This window comes from Aulostomus chinensis, chromosome 5, assembly GCF_037954235.1.
Source record: "Aulostomus chinensis isolate RoL2024-O1b breed Wild chromosome 5, RoL_Achi_v1.0, whole genome shotgun sequence".
NCBI classification, from domain to species: Eukaryota; Metazoa; Chordata; class Actinopteri; order Syngnathiformes; family Aulostomidae; genus Aulostomus; species Aulostomus chinensis.
In genome coordinates this window covers 23,650,240-23,671,221 of record NC_141324.1, presented here as the reverse complement: position 1 = coordinate 23,671,221, position 20,982 = coordinate 23,650,240, and the positions used below count along the sequence as shown (strand labels likewise).

General features: G+C 42.7%; 1 protein-coding gene across 2 annotated transcripts; it reads right to left on the bottom strand.

Annotated features, from left to right (window-relative positions):
- Nucleotides 1–392: 392 nt before the first annotated feature.
- cables1 (Cdk5 and Abl enzyme substrate 1) lies at nucleotides 393–20,641 on the bottom strand. 2 transcript variants are annotated; one of them, XM_086204022.1, is made up of 10 exons: nucleotides 19,932–20,641; nucleotides 12,264–12,335; nucleotides 12,077–12,169; nucleotides 10,694–10,771; nucleotides 7,694–7,802; nucleotides 6,757–6,913; nucleotides 5,696–5,799; nucleotides 3,869–3,975; nucleotides 3,529–3,736; nucleotides 393–2,077 (listed from the first exon to the last, which is right to left on the bottom strand). In XM_086204022.1, exons 1-10 carry the CDS (start codon nucleotides 20,480–20,482, stop codon nucleotides 1,937–1,939), a joined length of 1,620 nt encoding a protein of 539 aa, XP_086060148.1. In that variant the 5' UTR covers nucleotides 20,483–20,641; the 3' UTR covers nucleotides 393–1,936. The 2 variants fall into 2 exon arrangements, with proteins under 2 accessions (XP_086060148.1, XP_086060149.1); XM_086204023.1 differs by lacking the exon at nucleotides 10,694–10,771 and having other exon boundaries at nucleotides 19,932–20,640.
- Between the last annotated feature and the right edge of the window lie 341 nt (nucleotides 20,642–20,982).

The window sequence follows — 20,982 nt, the reverse complement described above, 5'->3', positions numbered from 1 at the left end:
TTAAAATTTTACTACTACAGATGTGGGTCAAAGATATCCCGCATATTTGTTTATTGGTGCATTTAAAGACTAAAAAAGATCGTTGTTGACTTTGACATGCACCGTAGGCTGCGAAGATGAGAAGTCATTGAGGCTTCGGAGAGAACAGATTGACAGCCAGGCAACTTTGAGCCGGTATGTCTCCTCTGTCACTTGTGTCACACTTGGAATTTCTTGGGGAAAAAAAAGCACAACTAACTGAAGCAAATCAATCGTATAACTTGAACTTTTACTTTAAGAGAAAGATTTACGAGCCTGAGCTGTGGTATTCACATAACCACAAGAAGAAGTCTGGTCAGGTTCTACTCACACAATATAATCCAGAATAAAGTGAGGCAGAGACATGGAGGGATCTTGGCTTGACTGCACAAGCAAAGCAGTTTATTTACAAACATACACAGGTAATAAGGGTTGCCCATGAGTCTTTCTCACAGTCTTTATTGTGCATCTTTTAGCGAAATCTTTGGGCTTGCAAACAAAAAAAATACGATTACCTCTTTTTTCCACTTTGAATCTCCACACTTCACTCATTACAATTCGGTTTAGTTTTGTGATCCAATACTTTCAATATTTAGAGCAGCATTAAATACCAATATGCTATTGATTTGGTCGTTTCAATACTCTGTGGTATTGTGGGAAACAATATTTAGTAGTACACAAAGAGAAACCAGTTCAAATGCATACATGCCAAATAAATGGACTAATACTTATTTTTAAGTTCGTCTCACTGTGTATCTTTAACCAAAAATAAACAAATGCTAATTCAAGTTACATGGAAATGAGTGTCATTAAACACTGTTGGGATGTCATTTGGATTTCCCCTCTCCGGAGCTGGTACCTACCGTCCACCCTTTAGGGACCGTGTCTTCATCTAGGACACTTCATCAGGGAGGATAATTACTACCACAGGATTTTAGCCTGCATCCTCCAGGTGAAGGACGTTCTCCCTCCATTCTAGAACACTTGGCTCTTCTCAATACCAAATTCTGATCAAAGCTTAATGGCTTCTTTTTTTTTCTTGCACTCATGAACACAAACAACCTTCCTGACCCCTGTTATAGCACTGTAAATGTGCCGGCAATACACTCTAACATAGAGCACAGGAAATTCGATAAAAGTGGGTCCATAGCAAGCAGTTGACCGGTAGAAAATAAATGGATTACCCATCTCGTATGCAAGTACCTGTGTACAAACAATAATTACTTTCCATGCAGATAGTTGCGGCTAGAAAAACTGCAGATAAACAAATCAAAAAAGGTCCATTCAAATGACGTGTTTGTGTGCGGTGCTTATGAACACAAGCCCATTTAAAGTCTGCAAAAATGTCCCCCATGTCTCACTATATTGAAAAAGTGCACTTTCTTTTTTTAAGATGACGACTTTTGTAAAGATGAGTCACTCTAAAGAATAACAGTCCAGCCACAACTACTTGAGCCACATAAAAGGCTTTAAACTGATGCGTGAGGCAGTCGATCATACCAACATGAAGGAGATGAATGATAAAAATGTTACAATCATTGGTTGTTTCTTCAAAAGACAAACAGTTCACCATCAGATTCAAACAAAAAAAAGTCTCTCAACAGCTCTCTTAATCAACAAGAGAGGTCTCATATATACAAAGTGAAGATGAAGAGATGAAACATGCACGCTAGAAAAAAAAAAGACGGTTGAACCGTTTCCTTCAGAAGTAACTGTAGAAGTCTATTTTAGAAATGTGAGTCCCTTTGGCTGATGTCGCAGGTAGTGATGAAGAGCTGCAGCTGAGTGACAGCCGGCGGTGAACCGGAGCTGTCGGACAGGGACGGGGTTGAGGGGAGAGGTGGGAGGATGGATACGGTGGGAAGCAGTCGATCAGGAGGCCGAGCCCAGTGGTCTTCCTCCTGATGGGTCACTAATGCTAGGAGGTCTGTAGCAGGCGTCTGTAGTGTGGCATGATCTCGTGTTCAGGCAGGTGCAGGTTGAACTCTAGCGCCACCAGGACGGGGAACTCGAAGGCGATCAGCTCTCTGCGGTTCACTCTGAACCTCTCCTCCAATTTCTGACAAGACAGCAAATTAAGATTAACTCCACTAAAAGGTATAGAAAACAATGTAATCCAAGTTGCTTCACCAGGACTCCGTGATTCCTTATTTAAAGCAGCGTTTCAGAAGAACTGGCTTCCAGCAGATTTGTGTTTGACTGGCTAAAAGATTTGGATAGCTGACAAAAACCTTCTGTTGATAAAATCACTGCACTATTCAAGTCAGTGAGTGAGTGCACTTGTTGCTTTACCACTGTAAACATTTTAATATCCACCAATTTCACACATTAAAATCATTTTAATTGCCATAAGAGGCACTACTCAGCCTATGAAAACATCTATTTTATGATGATGTTGTCATCAGTGTCATGATGAGTTCACTCTAATACTTAGTGTGAGACATGAAATTTGCTAAACGAGCCTTTTCATAGCAGCAAGGGTGAGAGAGGGGACACCACTGAGCTGCTCTATGGGAATTTTAGGATCTTGTGTTGTGGTGGCGGTGGTGGTGAACCCATATTAGAAACTGCTCAACATCAAGGATGACTCATCTTAGGAGAGCAATTTAACGCCTCAGAAAAATCTTGTTTTGGCTCACTTTCAGACCTGCTATTACAGTCGCGTGTGTTCTGAATAATGTGGCTGCAATGATCACACTGAGGTGGTCCCGCGCTTCTAGCAGTGTGAACACGAATATGGGTTAAGTTATTAAAAGCAAATTTCCAGCATTTTTCCAGGTTTTTCGTGACCTTATGAACCAGTTAGAATTTCTCCTGCAGGACCACCTCATCAGTCAGTGACTTTCATTGGAACACGCTGAGGAACAAGGCCGATTTGTGCTGATGTGATTTCTCTCTCTTCGCCTTTTAATTTACGATTTAATAGGCGCAGAAAAGTATCGCTGAGCTGCTCTCTGGCATGTTGGACCTCAATCTAGCTCACCCTGCAGATGCTCCCTCTCTCTCTCTCAACTAATGATACATAAACCAGGCAGATCCTTCCAACGGTTTCATTTCTGCATGTTTAAAGCGACACACCGTACATGTACACTGAAAACACAAATGCATTTATTTACATGTAGACCAAGGAGGTGAGATCCCAAGTAGCCATTTTTGATTCACATAGAGATGCATTTTAAAGCCAAGTGTGAGCTCATGCACTTGGAGCTGTCCACATGCATGTTAATAGCAGATCTGAACAGGTCCTAGACTGTGACACTGCTGCTGGGTGTGTTTGCAGGTGCAACAAAGCTCACACTGAACCGCAATCAACCCCATCCAGCAGTCACAACAGCAGGGTGTGGTCCAACAGACTTCAGAGTGACGCGCTGTTTTTCCGCCCATTTTGTCGTTGCGTCTCCTTAAAGCACCATCATATAAAAGTCCTGCAAACTAGCAGCACTCCTCTTTTCAGCTCATAATCTGATGTTGGTTGAGCATCACCTGAAATGACAGATATCTCTTACTCACATCTATTAAATGCTTGACTTCATGTTTCTTGAGATCACCGCCGATCTTGGCTGCCAGAAGGACACAAGCTCCAGCACAGAGTTTACGATTCTGTTTGTTTAATTTGCCTTGAAGAACAAGTTTTTCAAAGTAGACAAAAGCCATGGCCACCGTCGGTTCCTCATAACCACATTCGTCTTGGGCCAACTTCCTTATCTCCCTCTTCAAGCTGTGGGGAGGGAAATGAGGAAGGAAAGCAAAGATGGGGGGGGCAAATAAAAGAGAAACGTCATGAAACAAACTCACTTTTGACATTTAAACTTTATTGTACACCCTTGACAGCGACACAAATCTGTTTTACCTCCTTATCTTGCTGAGCGTGAGTCTTATGTGGGGGAATTTCTCCTTGAAGGTTTCGTTCATGTCCTTTTTGAGGTCAGAGGGTTTGACATATTCAATGACAGTAGTCTGAGAAGGAAAACCAGAGATGGTGTCAGGATGAGTTCAGCTCTGAGTGACTGAATCCTAACACTAGTATTGGATGTCACCGTCTCACATTTAGTCAGAGCTGGTTGTGGTGTACAAACCCATGCCGCGATTGATCTTCATGCCTTCGTCCGGTTGCTTTCAAAGAGCGTTCTGAACATCCTTTGTGATGATTACAACATGCCAAAAATACCGAACAAGAAGTTTAATCAAGACAAGGCTGGAGTTTGCCAAGTAACTGCGGTTTGCTGCAATCAAATATGCTTTAAACTGCAATGACTTCAGCTGCTTTGGAGGAAACGTGCTCAACATCGAGCTGTTGAACAGTTTTGTAGGTTTAGTAATCCCTCCGAGTGGTTAAAACATTACTGAAATTTGGGAACAGTGAGTCTAACAGAAGAAACTCAAGCCGTGGGCGATCAAACCGGCGGCGGGAGGTCAGGGTCAGTTTCCAGCGAATAAAATTAATTAACATGAATTAACACCTAAAGGTATATAATTCCTTTATCAACCCAGTGTTATTTTGTTAAGCTAATGTGAAAGTTGCCCAATCATGCAACACTGGGGGTTGTGGATTGAACAAAGCTGATAATCGATGAGATGCTCAAGGTGGCTAACCAGATATCAGGGCTAGCCAGCCACTGATCCACTGAAAGGCAGCTCTTCATTACCACTGTTGCTTAATACGTGCTCATGGGGGAATGTTCTGTCTTTCAAATCAAATTAAATTAAATCAAATCAAATTAAAAGACCAGCTATATTTGGAAAAGTGTTATGAGATGAATTTTGCTATGATTTGACGCCAGCTAGACTAGCCTGACTGGACTAAATGAGTGATTACTCTGCATTTTAAGACATCGCAGCTGAAATGACCTGTTAAACTCAAGAACCTGCATGCAGCATTTTTTTTGTTTTTGTTTTAAAAAGGTAATAAACATTATCTGCTGGTTAACTTGAAAGTTTGGTTTGCGAGTTGTCTTGTGCAATGCTGAGAATGTACTGGTTCCATTCTTGTAGTAAACACAATAGTCATTGTTGTGAGACCCTGGACTTTGTAATTGGAGGAAGAGAGGAGAAAAAAAACACACACCCTGGCCTTGACTGAACATTTCAACTATGTCAGTCCTTGTTGTGTATTTTGCAAGTCTCTGTAACAAAAACAGAGCCAGGGAAAGAATGAGTTGGGAGTCTAGTCAGGTTTTTTTTTTTTTTTCTCTCTCCTCTCTTTCCAACCACAATAAAACATCCGTTCTTTTCCGGAAAAGTGCAGAAGTGATAAGCAGTGACACACAAGTAGTTGTTTTTAAAAATCGCTGCCGCTCGCAACATGTGGATAAAAGATGTGTGTTCTTTTGGGCTCAAGAAGTTGGGAGAGAGTCCACCAGTGACCTCGCTGATTAAAACTGCCTGAGACATCCTCCTGGATCACCCTCAAATACTGATACAAGTCAGGAAAATTAAATTCAGGAGAAACTCTTGAAACGGACAAGTATTCCTAATGTGTTACTGTCGTTGGGGGGGGGGGGGGGGGGGGGCTGAGCACCAAAGGTTTGCAATGATAATAATAAATATTAAAAACAGCAAGATATCATAGGCGGTTTAACATACACGTCAAAACAGAGACAACCCTCTACTAAAATGTTATGTCTCTTTAGGGGGACGATGGTGCTGTTGTGGCTGCTAGTGTGCGAGGGGTTCTCACCATATAGGAGGGGAAAATCAGGACTCGCTTGTGTTTCCCACAAGGCCACTGGGGGTCATCCAGAAGATTAGGGTCGTACTCACGGAAGTCCCCCAAATCATTCCCTGCCAAGACCACAAACATCAGTAATTGACACCAAAAGGTAATATTTGCACAGTTTCCTTTCCTGTATTAATATAAGAAACAGAGGAGAAAACAACGGGGGGCAAGAACGCCCTGTTTGTAACTGGGAGGCACTCAGAGGGCACAGAGCTCTGCCAAGGCCAATAATAAACTCTTGAACAAAAATGCAATGACAAAGCATTTAAAATGAATAATCTCATTAGATGGAGGAGAAAATCTCAGCAAATGAGGATGTGAGAACTGCAAATCTGAGGCAGTATCGGGACAATATTTCTCTACAGGGATTTACGGACGGCGTCGCAAATGGCTGCGTAAAAAGTAACGCGATTCATACAGGAAAACAAGACCCTTATAAACTTTACGTTTTAAAAGGGATTTCCTGTGCGGAACCACAAGAAAAGTGTCAACAGAAGTCACAGGACAGGAGTGTTGAGCAACTTCGCAGTGTTCTAGTGAGCAAGTATCAGTACCAACTGGGAGGAGATGACTAGGAGCTGCAGGTTTTGCAGGTCGAGTGGCAGAAGAGAGGAACATGCTGATAAAACGCTGCACGGGGTGCACGGAGGTATAAAACCACATACTGTACATTCCAATAAAACTGGAAAAAGGAGAAGCTGTAAATCATTTTTGTTAGATTTCCCTACAAAAGTATGTTTTGTTGCACGAGAGCAGAATTTTTTTTTTTTTATCAGGTCATACAATAAATCCAATATAAATTGAAATTACGACTGTAAAATGGCCTATCATGAAGGAAAAAGGAAAATAAAGTTTAAAAAAAACAATCCTCGATCTGCCCAAACATCTAGAGAGTTCTTCCTTGGCCTGTGCTTCACCTGTCCAACATTTTCATGACAATCTGGCAAATTTTAACATAATCTTGCAGACGGAGAAGCAGACAGGGATGGACAGCTCAGCTAACACGGCGATGGCCGACTGACCTGTGTCGAGGCTGCTCTGGTTGCTGTTGGCTCGGCCCAAACTGAGGCTGCGGTGGCTGGCGTTACGAGACTGAGAGAAGGACGACGTGGAGTCGATGGTATTTCTTCGACCTCCAAGTGCGTTCGTGGGATACAAGAACTGGGTGTAGGACACAGTCTGCAAACAATGGTGTGATTTACACTTGCTAGACCTGTTTAACTGCTACAACAACAAACATTTTACTTATTCCAGAATTAAAAACACAGGCACGTCCAACATCATTCACAACAAAGGTCCAGTTCCAGTAATTGTCCGGATCTGTCATTCCAGTGTTCTCCAGTTGTGGGACTGACTCACCTATGTAGAATGCAGCTGCTAATAAAGTGATTAGTTACACCTGTGCTTTTTCCTGTGCTGACATGTTAACCGCTGTGAAAACGACACGCGGTTCGAAGGTGACGCTTGCGTCAAGCTGTGGAAATGATCTGAAGAACTACATGAGAGACGTGCGAGTTTTCATGTGGACGATGTGAGAAAACACTTCACAAACTGCACGGAAGTCGTAGAAGTGAGCCGAGATGCTCACAAGTTTGGCCCTTTTTTTGGCCAACATCAGAAATAGTTCTTGTTGTCAAATTTCAACACCAGGAGTGAAAAAAAATACTTGTTTTTCATTAAGAATATAAAACACAGATGCAGAAAAATGTCCTGTCTGCTTTGCTATTTCTGCTAAAGACTTCTCTGGTACATACTGTGGAAAAGTTCAGCAACACTGAATAGGACTAAATCAGATTAAACGTACTCAGATTAATTTGGAACAAATATCTCAGCGGGATTTAATTAGGACATCATCTATTTTCATCACATTTTCTGAATGGCCATCTTTAACTCAGTAATTAACACCAGATGAAACCCCCCCCCCCCCCACACACACACACATTTTGGTTGGTTTCTCACCTTTCCATCAGCTCCTAATTCCACTCCCTCCAGCCCGATCACCATCTCTTTGGCACTGACTCCCCCTGAAGGGTGCCGCTGACGCCCCCCAGCTTCCAGCTTTACGTCCCTGATGAGCACAGGACACTTTTAAGACCTCTCCACATTCCTCTTACCCTTCCCTTGACCTCCGAGGCGCTAAGGCTTTCCTACAGCTCACCTCCTCATCTCCACCTGCGCTCATCAGCTGGACTAGTTCCTGTAACTGCCAACTGCGTCTTTGCGTTCGAGACCAATCAGAGATAAAGTGCACCCCTGGGAGGAAGGGGTGCACGATTTCACGCTAGCAGGTCTGCAACCTCACCAAAGCCTGAAATGCCATACTGCTGTGGGAGATTTGCAGGAGGTCAAACGCTCCGCTGAAGTGAAAAACAGACGACTGGAGAGTTCAATGTGTCAGTGGAGCAAACCTCGACTAGAATATTTCCGCAGCTGCGAATGCGCACGGACTGATGCTAACACTTGCAAAATTAAAAACAGAAAACCACCAAATCATATTTATGTCTACTTTTAGAAAGGAACTAATTACACATTATTTACAGCTATGGCTTAAATTCTTCGGATGATTTGAGGTTGCTGCAAGTAAAGTCCAATGCAGAACTGACAGTATAGATTACACGTCTGCACTTGATTTACACTGGAAGTGAGGGTGGCAAGATGAAGGCAAGTTCTGTCATCAAAGGATCATCCGACCACCAAATTTTCTTTAAAAAAAAGAGGCAGAACAAAAAAAAACCCCACATCTCTTTAACTCGTTTTAGCGTTGGAACTTTTAAATAGAAAACTACCATTTAATGGCAGCAATCTGCTGATTTACTTCTCCTCTCTTTTTTCATCTGTCCTGATTCAGCCTCTCCTGTTGAAAGTGTTGGTCACATAAATAGAAGAAACGACACAGCAGGCCCTCACATGACTGTCATAGTGTTTTGATGACATGCTGGGCCGATCTGTTATAAAGAAAAGACTGTTATCTGGCTGACACGAACGTCTGCAAACAATGTTGACAGATGCATCAGAGACATGTACATCCCCCCAGTCGGCAGACGCCTTATAGAGCAGTGGAGGTATATATTTTTTTTTAATAATTTAAAAAGTAGAAACGTAACAGACGGAAAGCTTTCTACAGGAGAGGGAGAGAGCGTTTCTGTTAAGCGGGAAATTATAAAAAAAGGTCGTGCTACAGTTGGCTACAGAGACATGAAAGGAAATCAAATGAAAGCTGGCGTTGTTTTAGTAACATGCAAGAACAGAGGTCAGTAGTATTATCTGAGCCAAGTGTCCTGCCAAATACTTAAAGACTCCTGTAAACAAACTCAGAGAGAAATGTGACTTCCTGTTATTTGCTCTACACATACAGAGCAGAATATTAACATGTCGAAGAATTTAACTCTTGCTGGCAACTTAATCAGCAGCTTGTCAAGGTTCATATTAACAGTTCAGTGACTGGCTTGTAGTTGCGTCACAGGCAGTTTATAGAAGATCCACTCTATATGTTCCAATATACAGCAGGTGAGAGGAACAGTCCTCTCCTGCGACAAACCCACTCCGTTTTAGCTGCAGCACCCAGCTGCCAGAAGCGTTATTACTTAACATGCATTCTCTGAGCATATATAGAGGAAGCATGCCAACACAGGGAGGACATGCAACAAGGAACTTCGAGCCAGTCCAAACGCAGGTGCTCAATCAAACAGCCAGCATCGCTGGCTTCCTTTACGAATAGCTCGACATTTTGGAAAACCTGCTTCTACAATTTCTTGAAGTTGATGAGAAGATGAACAATCACATGTCAGTATGTTAAAAATAAAGTTGGTGTTAAGACAGGAAACAGTTAGCCAAGCTTAGCCCAGAGGTAAACAAGTACCAGCACCTCTAAAAAGGTCACAGAGTAATACATCATATATTATTTGTTTTGTCTATTTAAACAGCAAAAACCACAAGTTCTTTCCTCGGCAGAAATACAGGTGCACCTGGCTCTTAAAGGGGAAGGGAGATGACACTGGTTACATTCCTGCTTCTCCTGAAACACATCTATATTTAACATAGAGACTAATGATAACCGTCTCTGCCTTCATCATCGTTTGACTGAGGTTAATAGGCTGGAGCTGCCCACAAAGGCCCCAAACTGTAGCTTAAAAGGTTGGGGGTGCATGGTTCACTTTCATTTAGATTCTTCAGGCCACCATCTAATTCAAAAGCAATTCTCTATGAAATTACAATTAGAGCATTACTAATTTCAATATTAAAATTTTGGTCTCGAAGAAAGAAAGTCCTGCAGAATCAATCAAATGTGCTTTTCTAGTCAATGACATGGACATGGTGCCATCAAAAGGATTGGCTGTCTAAGTATGTCAGGCAAAATATAAGATGAAATGAATAAGCACCGTGTTTCCTTGTGTTGCTTCAAAAATTTACAGATGAACCAGTTTTCTGTTCTAGCACCAAACACTGGGAACTACCATAAAACCCCAGCAAAGAGAAAACAAAAAAAGGTTAATAAACAGAAATCCCTAGTGCTGCCAGAATCATTACACTAGTGAACAACACATGAAACGAATAATGAATCATTGCTGAGGGCTAAAAAAAAACAACTACAAAGCGAAGGCACCTCATGGGAGGCGAATCCTCAGGTGCTGTACAGCAAAGCCAGCGACAATAGCAACAGACAAAAATGGGTTGACTTGAACGAAAAGGATGAGTGCCCAAAGCCACCGGAGCCACCAAAGCCATTACAGGAAAAAAAGCCATACAAGCAATAAGCATAAAGCTACAAACTATATAATATAAAGCATTATCATGACTCATATTCTTTATGAAACCCTTAAATAATGCATCCACCAACACCAACCCTCAGCGATGAATGGACCAGTCAAAGGAGAGTATAACCACAGAAACAAAAAGGAATGAGAAAGGTAAAGAGGGAGCACAGACGGGAGGAAGTTCGGCATGCTGTTGGATACATACCCTGCTTGGCTACAATCTCGATAGGGCAGGACAGAAAATACACTATAGAAGGATCTTCTGCCACTGATAAGGACTATCCTATAAAAACAAAAATGGTAAACAAGCTAATCAACATCTATCCAACAAAATCCAAGTTGGAGAGAGTAAAAAATAAGGATGAAGAGAACCAGTGTGTGTTGTCTTGTGGTGTTGTAGAACATTTAGCATGTAGTCAGTGGTTCAGAGGAAACAATGATGCGTTTTTATTTTGTATTTATTTCATTTCACATCATTATAGTGCCAGGCAAACAGATAAATATCCTTCTTTCCCAGCCTGTATTATAGAGCTCCAGACCCCTGCAGAGTGGCTGACTGCTAGTTAGCTTAGCTGTAATGAAAGCTAGCAGTGGCGCTGTAGAAACGAACATCTCAAAAGCCGTCTAAGTAACTTTTCCTCAGAACATTTCTTTTTACATTAAAAGAGCAAAGGCGTGACTAAACATTCACTGTGAAAACGCAGTTGAACGTTACAATGTTAACATTTTCTTTGATGGATGATTTTTAGTTGAGGAATGCTCGCGTTTCATTTCGCGAAACTAACTAGCAGTAAAGTGGTCTGTGGGTCTTAGATCCCCAATGCAGCACTAAGGAGATAAAGGTATCGATCCTCTTGTCTGGCTCTAGAGACGACGGCATATGGTGCGAGTGCAAAAAATGCGTGATCAACAACTGGTGTGCGTTAAGGTGTAGGAAGTCCAGCTAACTCCACATCAGATCTGTAGATCAGGCTAAAACACATCGGCAAACCAATCAAAGCTCACTTAGGCTGCCTCAAGGACCAGTCTGGGTAACTACTTGCACTTGTAAATAACAGCAACAAAAAAAATAAGGACTTATGATGGGCAACTACATCTGGATTGTAAAAATAAATAAATAAATAACGTTTCACTATTAGGTGGCACAAGAATTAGACTACAAAGTAAAACACCCAGAAGAAAGGATAACCCAGTCTTGCTGGAAAAAAAAAAAACAACCTTTCTCTGACCTACATAGTGACAATCTTTTTGTATTCAATGCGTAAAGCATCATTATTGATATCACTGTGCCGTGATCAGTCGGGGTTTTGTGTGCTGTGTACATGCTTCTGTCAACTGTAACACAATACGTCGGTGATTTCATGCTGTAATTGCAATCAAATAAAGACTGAGGTGACAGTAAATTAACTTACACAGGATGATTTGCATTTTACCTCTAGATTACATGCAGTGAATGGAGCCTATTCACCTGTATTGTTGCTTGTAACGTGAGAAACATCCGAACTGTAGTTCATTGACTGGGGCAGCCTGCCATCATCCACTGAGGACATGTATTGACTATACGGGACAGTGTTGTTTGCCTTCATACCTTCCATTGCGCATATCGTGTTGCCTCATGTTCTTTATAAAGTGGATCTTCTTGAAGCTCTTTGGTCGAGGTGAACCTGACAGGGTTCGGCATCTAAAAACAAACAGGTAACGTCAGTAGCACATGAGCTGGTTTTAGACATAAGGATACATGGTAGCTTGCAAAGTATTTCTGAGCAGTTTCATACCTGCGTAGAGGAGCATTCTCCTCAATATCTTCTAGTGTTTCCAGTGAAGAACGCTGAGAGATGAGTCTTCGTCTAGGAGGAGAGACACAGCAGACTTGATGTTGGGGATACAAAGGAACTGGAGATGTTCCGAAACCATTTTTCCCTCACTGATTGATAGAACTTGCAAATTTGCTGATAATGACAGCTCTGTCTCATTTCTCGGTCTACGTATATCAATACCTTCCATAAAACAAAATTACTCTGGTAAAGTAATGATATTTTATACTAAACTCTCCACCAAGTTTGGTGAAATTTGGCAAGGGAGATTTGCATAAACCTGCTAAAAGTTTAAAGATCCCCTGTACAGTCGAAATTGTTCAATAATAGAAATTATTATTGATCTACATCGGAAAATATTTGATCCAAACAAATTAAACAAGATCAATACCAAATTTTTGATTTTTGATACTTGATCAACAACCCATGGATTGATTCCCGACTACGCGGGAGGTACTTGTGTGTGAGCCTTCGAGCAAAGGTCCAACGACTGTTAAATTATCACCAGTCCCTTGATATTTCACAATGATTCTTGGACAGTTGACTTATGACTGTTATCCATCAACACCTACTTAGTGAATGATCAATCGTTACTTTAATCTGTAATTTTTCCATTGGAGGAGCCACCAAGAGGCCTGCGAACAGGCTCTGAAAGCCCTTTGTGTTACACATTTTGTCACAGACGGCCTTCATTTCACGCTGGAGTTGCCCGACTCTGCTGGACTACTTTAATATGATCAGCTGCCAGTTTCAGGAGTACACCCACATGTGATAGCTAAGTATGCCTGAGCCAGTCCAAAATTAGGTTGTAATTGCATGTTTAGCACCCCCAGTAAGGACATAATCCAAAGTATTAGTCAACTGCGTGGCCAGATTTAGGAAATAGAAGTTAACACATTAATAGTCAAATGTCAAAAGCCTGGAACATTTTCATCAAGTATGAAATAAATCTGCAACAAAAGTGTGTTATGATGCTGTCGCGTTAACACAGGATGAGGACCCGACCAAGCTGCCCCTCTCTTAACTGAGCGTTTCTGATGGGGGTGGGGGTGCACCACAGAATGACTGGTTAATAAACCACTGAGCATGAGAACAAATTAACAAAAGATGGCTGTGTCCTTGACGATCTCCCGGGTTTAAACCAACAGAAGCTCATCAGGAGATGGAGTGAGATAAGTGCCACGAGGAGCCGGACTAATCAAGAGGACAAGAAACAAAAGGCCACTGCATCAGTTAACCCTCTTCACTGTACACGAAGATCTCAACAATCGCACAGAACATGCAGCATAAAGAACTTAACAACAGAGAGCAGCTGACATCAACGGCATCTCTGGTTTGTGTGAGATTAAAGGGTCATTGTGAAGGGTCTGACCTCTGCCTGAAGGTCAGAAGCGAGGGATCACATGAGTTATGGTCAGTCTTATATCATCGTCTCTCCGTGACAGCACCGAGAGATGGATTATCTGAGTGAGGATCTGCACGTAGTCAAGGGGAGAATTCTCATTCTCTGATGCTACATCACTTCATGTCAAAGGAAGCTCTTTGAAAAATTAAAGTCTTGAGGAAACCAAGGTGCCCTGCAACTCCTTTCTTTCTTTCTTTCTTTTTTTTTTTTTTTTTTTTTTTAGCATTTTGGGGTTTGGGAGTTGAATTTATGACTGTTATTACCAAGTAAGACAAGAAACAGAATGGATTATTACAGTCTGGATATAAAAGCTTACATCATGTCATTTAGTGTGCTGGTTAGAATTGAGCCACGCTTAACACAACAATGAGCTAACAGCCATCTGTTTATATCAAAATATGATTTGAGCAAGGGTGCTACCTCATAAATGGAAGAACAACACATATTTATCTTTTCTCACTTGCATCCTCCACTCCCTGGGCTCTTCTTGGAGGTGTGGGGGGAGGGGGTTTAGCTTTCTTTACGGCCCTGCAACTGCTGTTGGGTCAGATTAAAGATAAAACTTCACATTTATTGCCTGATTTCACAACCTTTCAAATGAAACCGTCAGAAAAACTGCCACCACAGGCTTTAGCTTAGCATCGGTTCTGTAGGCATAATCTGGTGGCAAAACTGGAACACGTGAAACTAAAAACACATGCATTGATATTTAAGCTGTGTTTCCTTTTTTGTAAATTATAAAGATTGCTCGTTACATCCCTGGTTCCAAAAGTATGCACGATATTCAACCAAAGAAGAGGAGACTTCAGCAAAACTGGGCTCAGCTTTTCTCATCAGAATGATATATTAAAAAAAAAAAAAAAAAGACCAGTAACTGTTTACACCAATGACGATGGCGGACCCTCGTATTAGGATTGCGAAGAGTTTTGGCACAAAGAAAATAATAAATACATTTGGCTGAGGAGCTCACTTTGTAACAAAAGGCCATTTTCACAAGGAGAGTATCTCCAGAAGCCCCCGCGTCAATTAAACTCACTACTGACTCCATGACAATAACATTAATATAACACACATCCAAACTGATGACCGGACTTTGTTATATCGACTCCACCTTAGACCGATCACCACTCCCAAGCTTGACATATCATCACCATCATCGACACCCATTAAGATGATCGTGGGGCGATTGTCTAAGGTTCTGGCATGTGCCACTCCTCCAGGGTGTGTTTTTGAATGACTCAGATCAGGCTGTCATTTAATTTCCGGTGAATCTGTCACCTGGTTTTCGGTGTTTGCTGTCACGACCGTATTTATTAGGTGACGGTATCTATCAACGTCGTGTTAACAGCTTTTTGTGTTACCTCCAAGTGGCAAAAAACTGTTAAGCAAGAATGCCCCTCCCCCCACCCCCCGCCTATCCTAATGCTCTACCCACATACTGTGTGGACTGGGTTTGTGCGGCAGTGTTGGTGTGTTGCGAGACCAATGCATGCAAAAGTTAAGTGTTGCTGAACACACTCAGGACTTCAACAGTCCCAGTCAGCCAAATTGAATTTAGTTCCTCAAGGGATTTAGATGCCACACCAATATTGCAGATGTTTAACATAATAACTTTTGCTGCTAGCTGATGTGTGTTTTTGCATTCTTGTTGATCTTAATTCCCCCTTTTGTTTTTTTGAGACAAAAAAAACAAACTCAATAAAATCTTTCAGCCCGTCTTCATGCAATCGTTGAAGACAAATACGGTCCTACTGAGGGTGCGTCTAACTTACTGTCCTCATCGACTAACCCTGCATTTTCAAGAGTAACTGATCCATTAGTCGCCCTTAACTGATAAGAAGTCAACAAGGCCAATATCAGCTGATACCGATTAATGGCTGATATATCGATGCATTCCTAGTATCTTCTAAAGTTATTCTTAATAGAAAAAAAACTTAATAAGAAATCGTCACGTTTGCTGAAGTGACGACTGGCCCAGTTGTACACAGAATGACAGCGGTCGGTTTGAGTCTCCCATCTCACCTGGCGATCCCAGGGGGACAGATTATAGCGACAGCGTTTTTATGAGCATGTGCATGCTGTTCTCGTAACGATGTATGTTCAGAACAATTAGTGGAATAATTTCAGTCTGCAAAGCGCATTCTAATCTAAGCCCAATCAGTTTCACTAGCCTTGGATTACAGCCATCTGTCTCAATTACGTGTGACCTCTTCCACCCATACCCAGTGAATTGCTACTATTCTTCAAAATAATTCCCAGCTGCCATGTGAGCTAGTTATTCCAGTTCAGGAGGGCACAAGCGTGCTTGTGAGGACTTTGATCAAACCACTGCAGATGAAAAGCAGCAGGATGCGTTTTTAATGCAAAAGTGGTTTTCCGGGCAAGTTCAAATCTGGGACACAATAACACGAGCAGGTCATTCATTCACATCAGACACAAATTACAGTTAGTTAGTTAGTTGGTCCGTTCTATCCAGTAAGCCCTCAATATGTCTGAAACCTTTCCTGCTGTTGTCTCCACATCCCCTCACTAGGAAGATGTCTGAAGAAGCTATTGATAACCCTGCATGTAAAGACCTGCCTGGCAATAAAGCCATAAAACACAAGTGGTGTATTTAGATGTGGAGATTAGGCCGTTTCACACATATGGGCAGTTGGCAGTTTGCCACAGGACAAAGTCTACGAGGAGCGAAAATAATGTGCTGGGGTTCTTCACACAAATACAACTCAGTGGAGTGTAAACGGGAACTATCAGCAGATTTGAAAAATAAATGCATCGGATAAAGAGAGACACATGGGAACAGGAAGTAAAATAGCTCTCGTGTGTAAAAGCCAAAATCGCTGCAATTAAAACAGCACTACACTGAGCCGTTAGCTGCATTTTTCGTCATGTCCTATGTTGTTAGGGTTTTTTAAGCATTTGTTGGCAGCAGTGGCATCCAGTGAAAGTCAAGCCTTCTTATATAATCCTGTGATTATGCCAAACATGACTTCACCACACAACAATAAACCTCATAACCACAAGTTGTGACCCAATCACACTAAAAGTCCAGTATAATGGCTTGTGCTGCTTGTTTTCCAGCCATGGCTTCTGCTGCCTCATGCTATAAAAATCTTGTTAGAATGCAGTGCACTCCTGCGTTGTCTAATGTGATGGAAACCCAACTATAACAGGATGTGAGAAGAAGAGGCAGACATGGCCAGATGGTAATAGGTTTGCAGCATTACTGCACAGCTCTTGCCGTGCTGATTCATGATGGATGAGCATGGAAGAGCGGAAGGAAAGCTGAATATTAAATAATCCATCATTCTCATATATTAGTTTCTGATGATTCAAAGAGGCTTTGGCCTGAAAAAAACAACAACTCTGTTTTGGCAGCACATCACTGGCTCTGCAACTTCCTGAAAAAAATGAGGGCCAAAAGTCTGATGGGAGAGTGTGTCTCTGATGCCCCTGGGAGAGGAAGTGGAGCACAGAAAATACAGAACGGAGAGCCAGACTGCTTCTCAGAAAGCCTGGGCATCCTGCCTCTCGCAGCCAGGGACCTCTGGACACGTTTCCACCAGCTGCCCTCAGAAAACAAACCAGGCTCTGTGCAGAGCGCTCGGCTGTCCGTGCGCCGATGGAATATGGCCCTGCTCCATCAACAGGTTGCTTACTTCAACTGTAGAATTCAGTTTATGTGGACAACCTCCAAGCGCAGTTTTAACAGTTTCATACTGCATTTAATAAGTGAACAGAACTGTTTGCAAATGTGACTCCAAACACGAGTTTTTAGCTGCTCACCAAGACCCTTCTGAAACTATAATTCAGTACTGAAAAAGTACTAATGACTGACAAAATCCATTTGAACGCTTTGATAAGAAATTATCTGACTGGAATCAGACCAGAACCACTTCTTGTGTTCACATTAGAGGAATTGTGTACACGAAAAAGGGTTTTTTTATGGTGAAATTTGTTTTTTAGTAGAATATATTCTCCTAAAATTATGCTTAAATTATAAACGATTCAGAAAGTGCCAACCTCCCCCAAGGTGAACCTTCAGTCTCTGGCTCTGGCCCTAATTAAAGCTAAAGCCCTCACACACCTGCTCATATCGGGCTATCTGGCAGGTCCACAGAGTGAGACGTGGTGAAACCGCAGGATTTGGATTTTGCTTGAAGGAGATTAATAGCTGCACTCAGTTGCAATTTCACTAACTGTGTCCACTGGGTGGCGCTGGAGGACATATATTTTGTGCTGTACATTACGTGAAGACAGTTCAGTGTCATTTTAATGCAACTCAATTGATGTTTTTGACATCAGGCTTACTTCCTGCAACCACTAGGTGGCACTATGACTACAGAGGAACTCTCATCAAGCTCCGATTTAAGAGAAGATCTGTCGGCGGGGAGTTACAACATCTATGTGTTCTATGGCAATAACGTCCAATGTGACCACCTCACCATGGTAACAACATTTCTTACAAAAAAAATGCAAGTCTCCATAGCAACCATTACCAAATAATTCTAAAGACATTTGGGACCAAATCTGAAGTGTTGGTCCACCCACTGGCAGGAGCACATCAATGCGTTAAAAAAGTGTAGTTTCCCATGGCCAGCAGGTGGTGCTATGACTTATCTGACCTCAAATGAAACAGCTCCTCCTTGGCTTGTTCTACACCTGTCTGCCAAGTCTGGTAAATAGCTTTTTGCAAAATCCTAAAAACAGATAAACAAAAACAGCTATGACTGCACTGTCTCAGCATTATCAAACTTCCAAACGGGACACTGCACCAGTTTGGAAACGGAGCGCCTCCATGTCATCAGTTAAGAGTATCAGTGTGAAATACATCTCCACAGCCATATAAAACAGCCTCTTATGCCCTTAGGAAGCAAACTATGTTGACTTTCAGATCTAAAGTTGACAGAACAATCCCACTGCAGGGATCCACTGGAGCATCTGCTCTAGCTTTTGGATGTATGACACAATCTCCCTCAGCAGGGGGGCCCATCATGCATGTGCACATGTCGAAAGTGCATTTTGTTCTTTCTTAGCAATGTAAGACTATCAAATTCAATGACTGGGATCTTTTACTGTAGCTTTTGGCTTTCATATCTCGAGTTCTATCTAAAAGCTTTTTACTATTAAGAAGACACACATTACAGAGATAGTCTGCACCAATTCCCTGAGGTCAGAGAACGCCAGTGAGTGTTTAACCATGAGACGCCTGGCAGAGACAACAGAGGGAGGAGAGGCAGGCTCCGAGTGGAAAGAAGAGGGGCTCTGACAGCAGGTTCTGCCAGTGAGAACCGCCAGACGACTGTTACTGACAGCTGCCCTGCTGTGAGCACGAACCACTGCGTTCCTCTTGAAGACAAAAGTAGACAAAGAGGACAAATAAATGACATCCACATGAAGCGGCGAGCCCCTAGTCTACTTGAACAAGGGTGTAGAGTTACAGGATGTTTAGGTCCCACACAGAAGAAACAGACAGCAGGTGTGGGCCTGAATAACATTCACTAAAAATAATTTGAGAGCAAATTTGACATACCAGCATGCACGAGAGAGAAATAAAGAAACTAGGAAACACAGAGATGAGGCGTTGCTCTCCAGGGAAATTAAGGTACAGCTCCACAGCTGTCTGACCTGTGATCATATAATGTCCCAATGCAGACCAGTGAGTCATAACGCTGCAACCATGTGTAATAAATGGAGCACTCCTCCTCCTCCTCCTCCTCCTCCTCCTCCTGTATCCAGACAGGCAGGGTTCCCTAGAAGCACCTTTGCAAAAACAGCTGACTATCAGAGAGCTGAAAGAAATGTGTTTGAGTCCATTCACTCTGCTCTTTACTCATTGACAACTTGCCCATTCAGGCTTTCACGTAGCTGATTAATGGCCACTCACAGTTTCAGAGGTGAATTATAATCTGGCTTCTTATAAATGATAATTGCGACAGTGTTTGCACTGGCATCTTCTTGTTATTAATTTATAATATACATGTAGGTGAGTCATTTAAAAAAAAACAACCACAAATTCAACCTTGTCTGCGGTGGTTTTACCACACATGCACGAGGACTGAGTGTTCCTCCGCGTGCTTGCAACGGTAGCGGATTTAATTGCCTGCTAAAATAAGGCCAATATACATTTAGGTTACTTATGGCCACGGCCACGCGTGTCCCGCAGGCTCCTACATCAAGCATCATCATTTACACCTCTATAATACAACCATTCAGACCTTTACCTTGACCTCTGCAGCTCTATGGCAGAGTTGGCTATCTGTCCGCCCTCCAGGCAGGACGCTTGCCTGGAGTAGGAGGCAGGTAGGATTCCCTGAGTGTACGTCTGCAGCCTCCCTCTAGTCGAGGCTGGCACCGCGGAGAAAGGCGAGCTGAACGAAGAGGACACGAAAGCGTCGCCTTCTGTGTCTGTACCCGCCGGAGCAGCTGCAGGACCTGGCCCCAAACTGGCCCGACTACTGGCGAGGAGAGCCTGGTTCGCCAAGGCGAGCGCCTGGGCGGCCGTTGTGGCTGCAGCCGTGGAAGCAGGAGCCCCGTACGCCGAGCGCTCCGGAGAAACCAGGCTGTGTCTAGTCCTACCCTCCGGCGAGCTCTCCTCCTCGGTCTGATTGTCTGCATCGTCTTGCACGGGTCGTCCATCCAGAGAAATGTTGCTGAGAAAAGACAGCGCCGCTTGCCTCCTCCTCGGGTCTATGCGTTTCCGCGTATGCTCGATGCTGGAGTGCTTTATCTGGAGCGTGGCTGCGGATGTGTTGCTGCTCGTGGCAGCCGCCATGGTCCGCCAACAGTGATCCGAGTCCCCGCAGCGGCGATCTTACCTTGCTGACATGGATATAGAGTTAATCGTGCTTGTGTTGGTGAATGGTAGTGGCCTGTCTTTTAAGTACATGCGTTAAACTGGGTGAAAACAGGGAGGTCACGTGTGTGCAGTATTGTGGCAGCACAGGGAAAATTTGGACCAATAGGGTGTCAGGATGACATGTGTTTTTTTTTTCCTTGTACCTTTTCCTGGCTGCTGAAGCTGCCCTGACTAGAACATGCCAAAATTACATAAACTATGCAGCGTGGAATCTAATCAGAACAATATAAACCTGCAGCCGTTACACGCTTAACTCGCAATTTCCACTCGCGCGCATTGATTGTGATAGCATATCATCAACTTTAGGAACTTGATGTGCTTTCTATTACAAATCTCACTCAAATATTGCGAAAGAGCTGCTTCCTGAATGCTGCACAAGGCGCACTTGTTTGCACAATGATCAATGGGAGCTGGGG

Excerpts from the sequence above, each read along its gene's own strand:
- cables1 (XM_086204022.1), bottom strand. The coding sequence starts at position 20,482 with ATGGCGGCTGCCACGAGCAGCAACACATCCGCAGCCACGCTCCAGATA. Across the intron at positions 7,803-10,693 it reads CGAGATTGTAGCCAAGCAGG|GGACGTAAAGCTGGAAGCTG; the intron begins GTATGTATCCAA and ends TGTGCTCATCAG. Across the intron at positions 3,737-3,868 it reads ACGCTCAGCAAGATAAGGAG|CTTGAAGAGGGAGATAAGGA; the intron begins GTAAAACAGATT and ends CCCTCCCCACAG.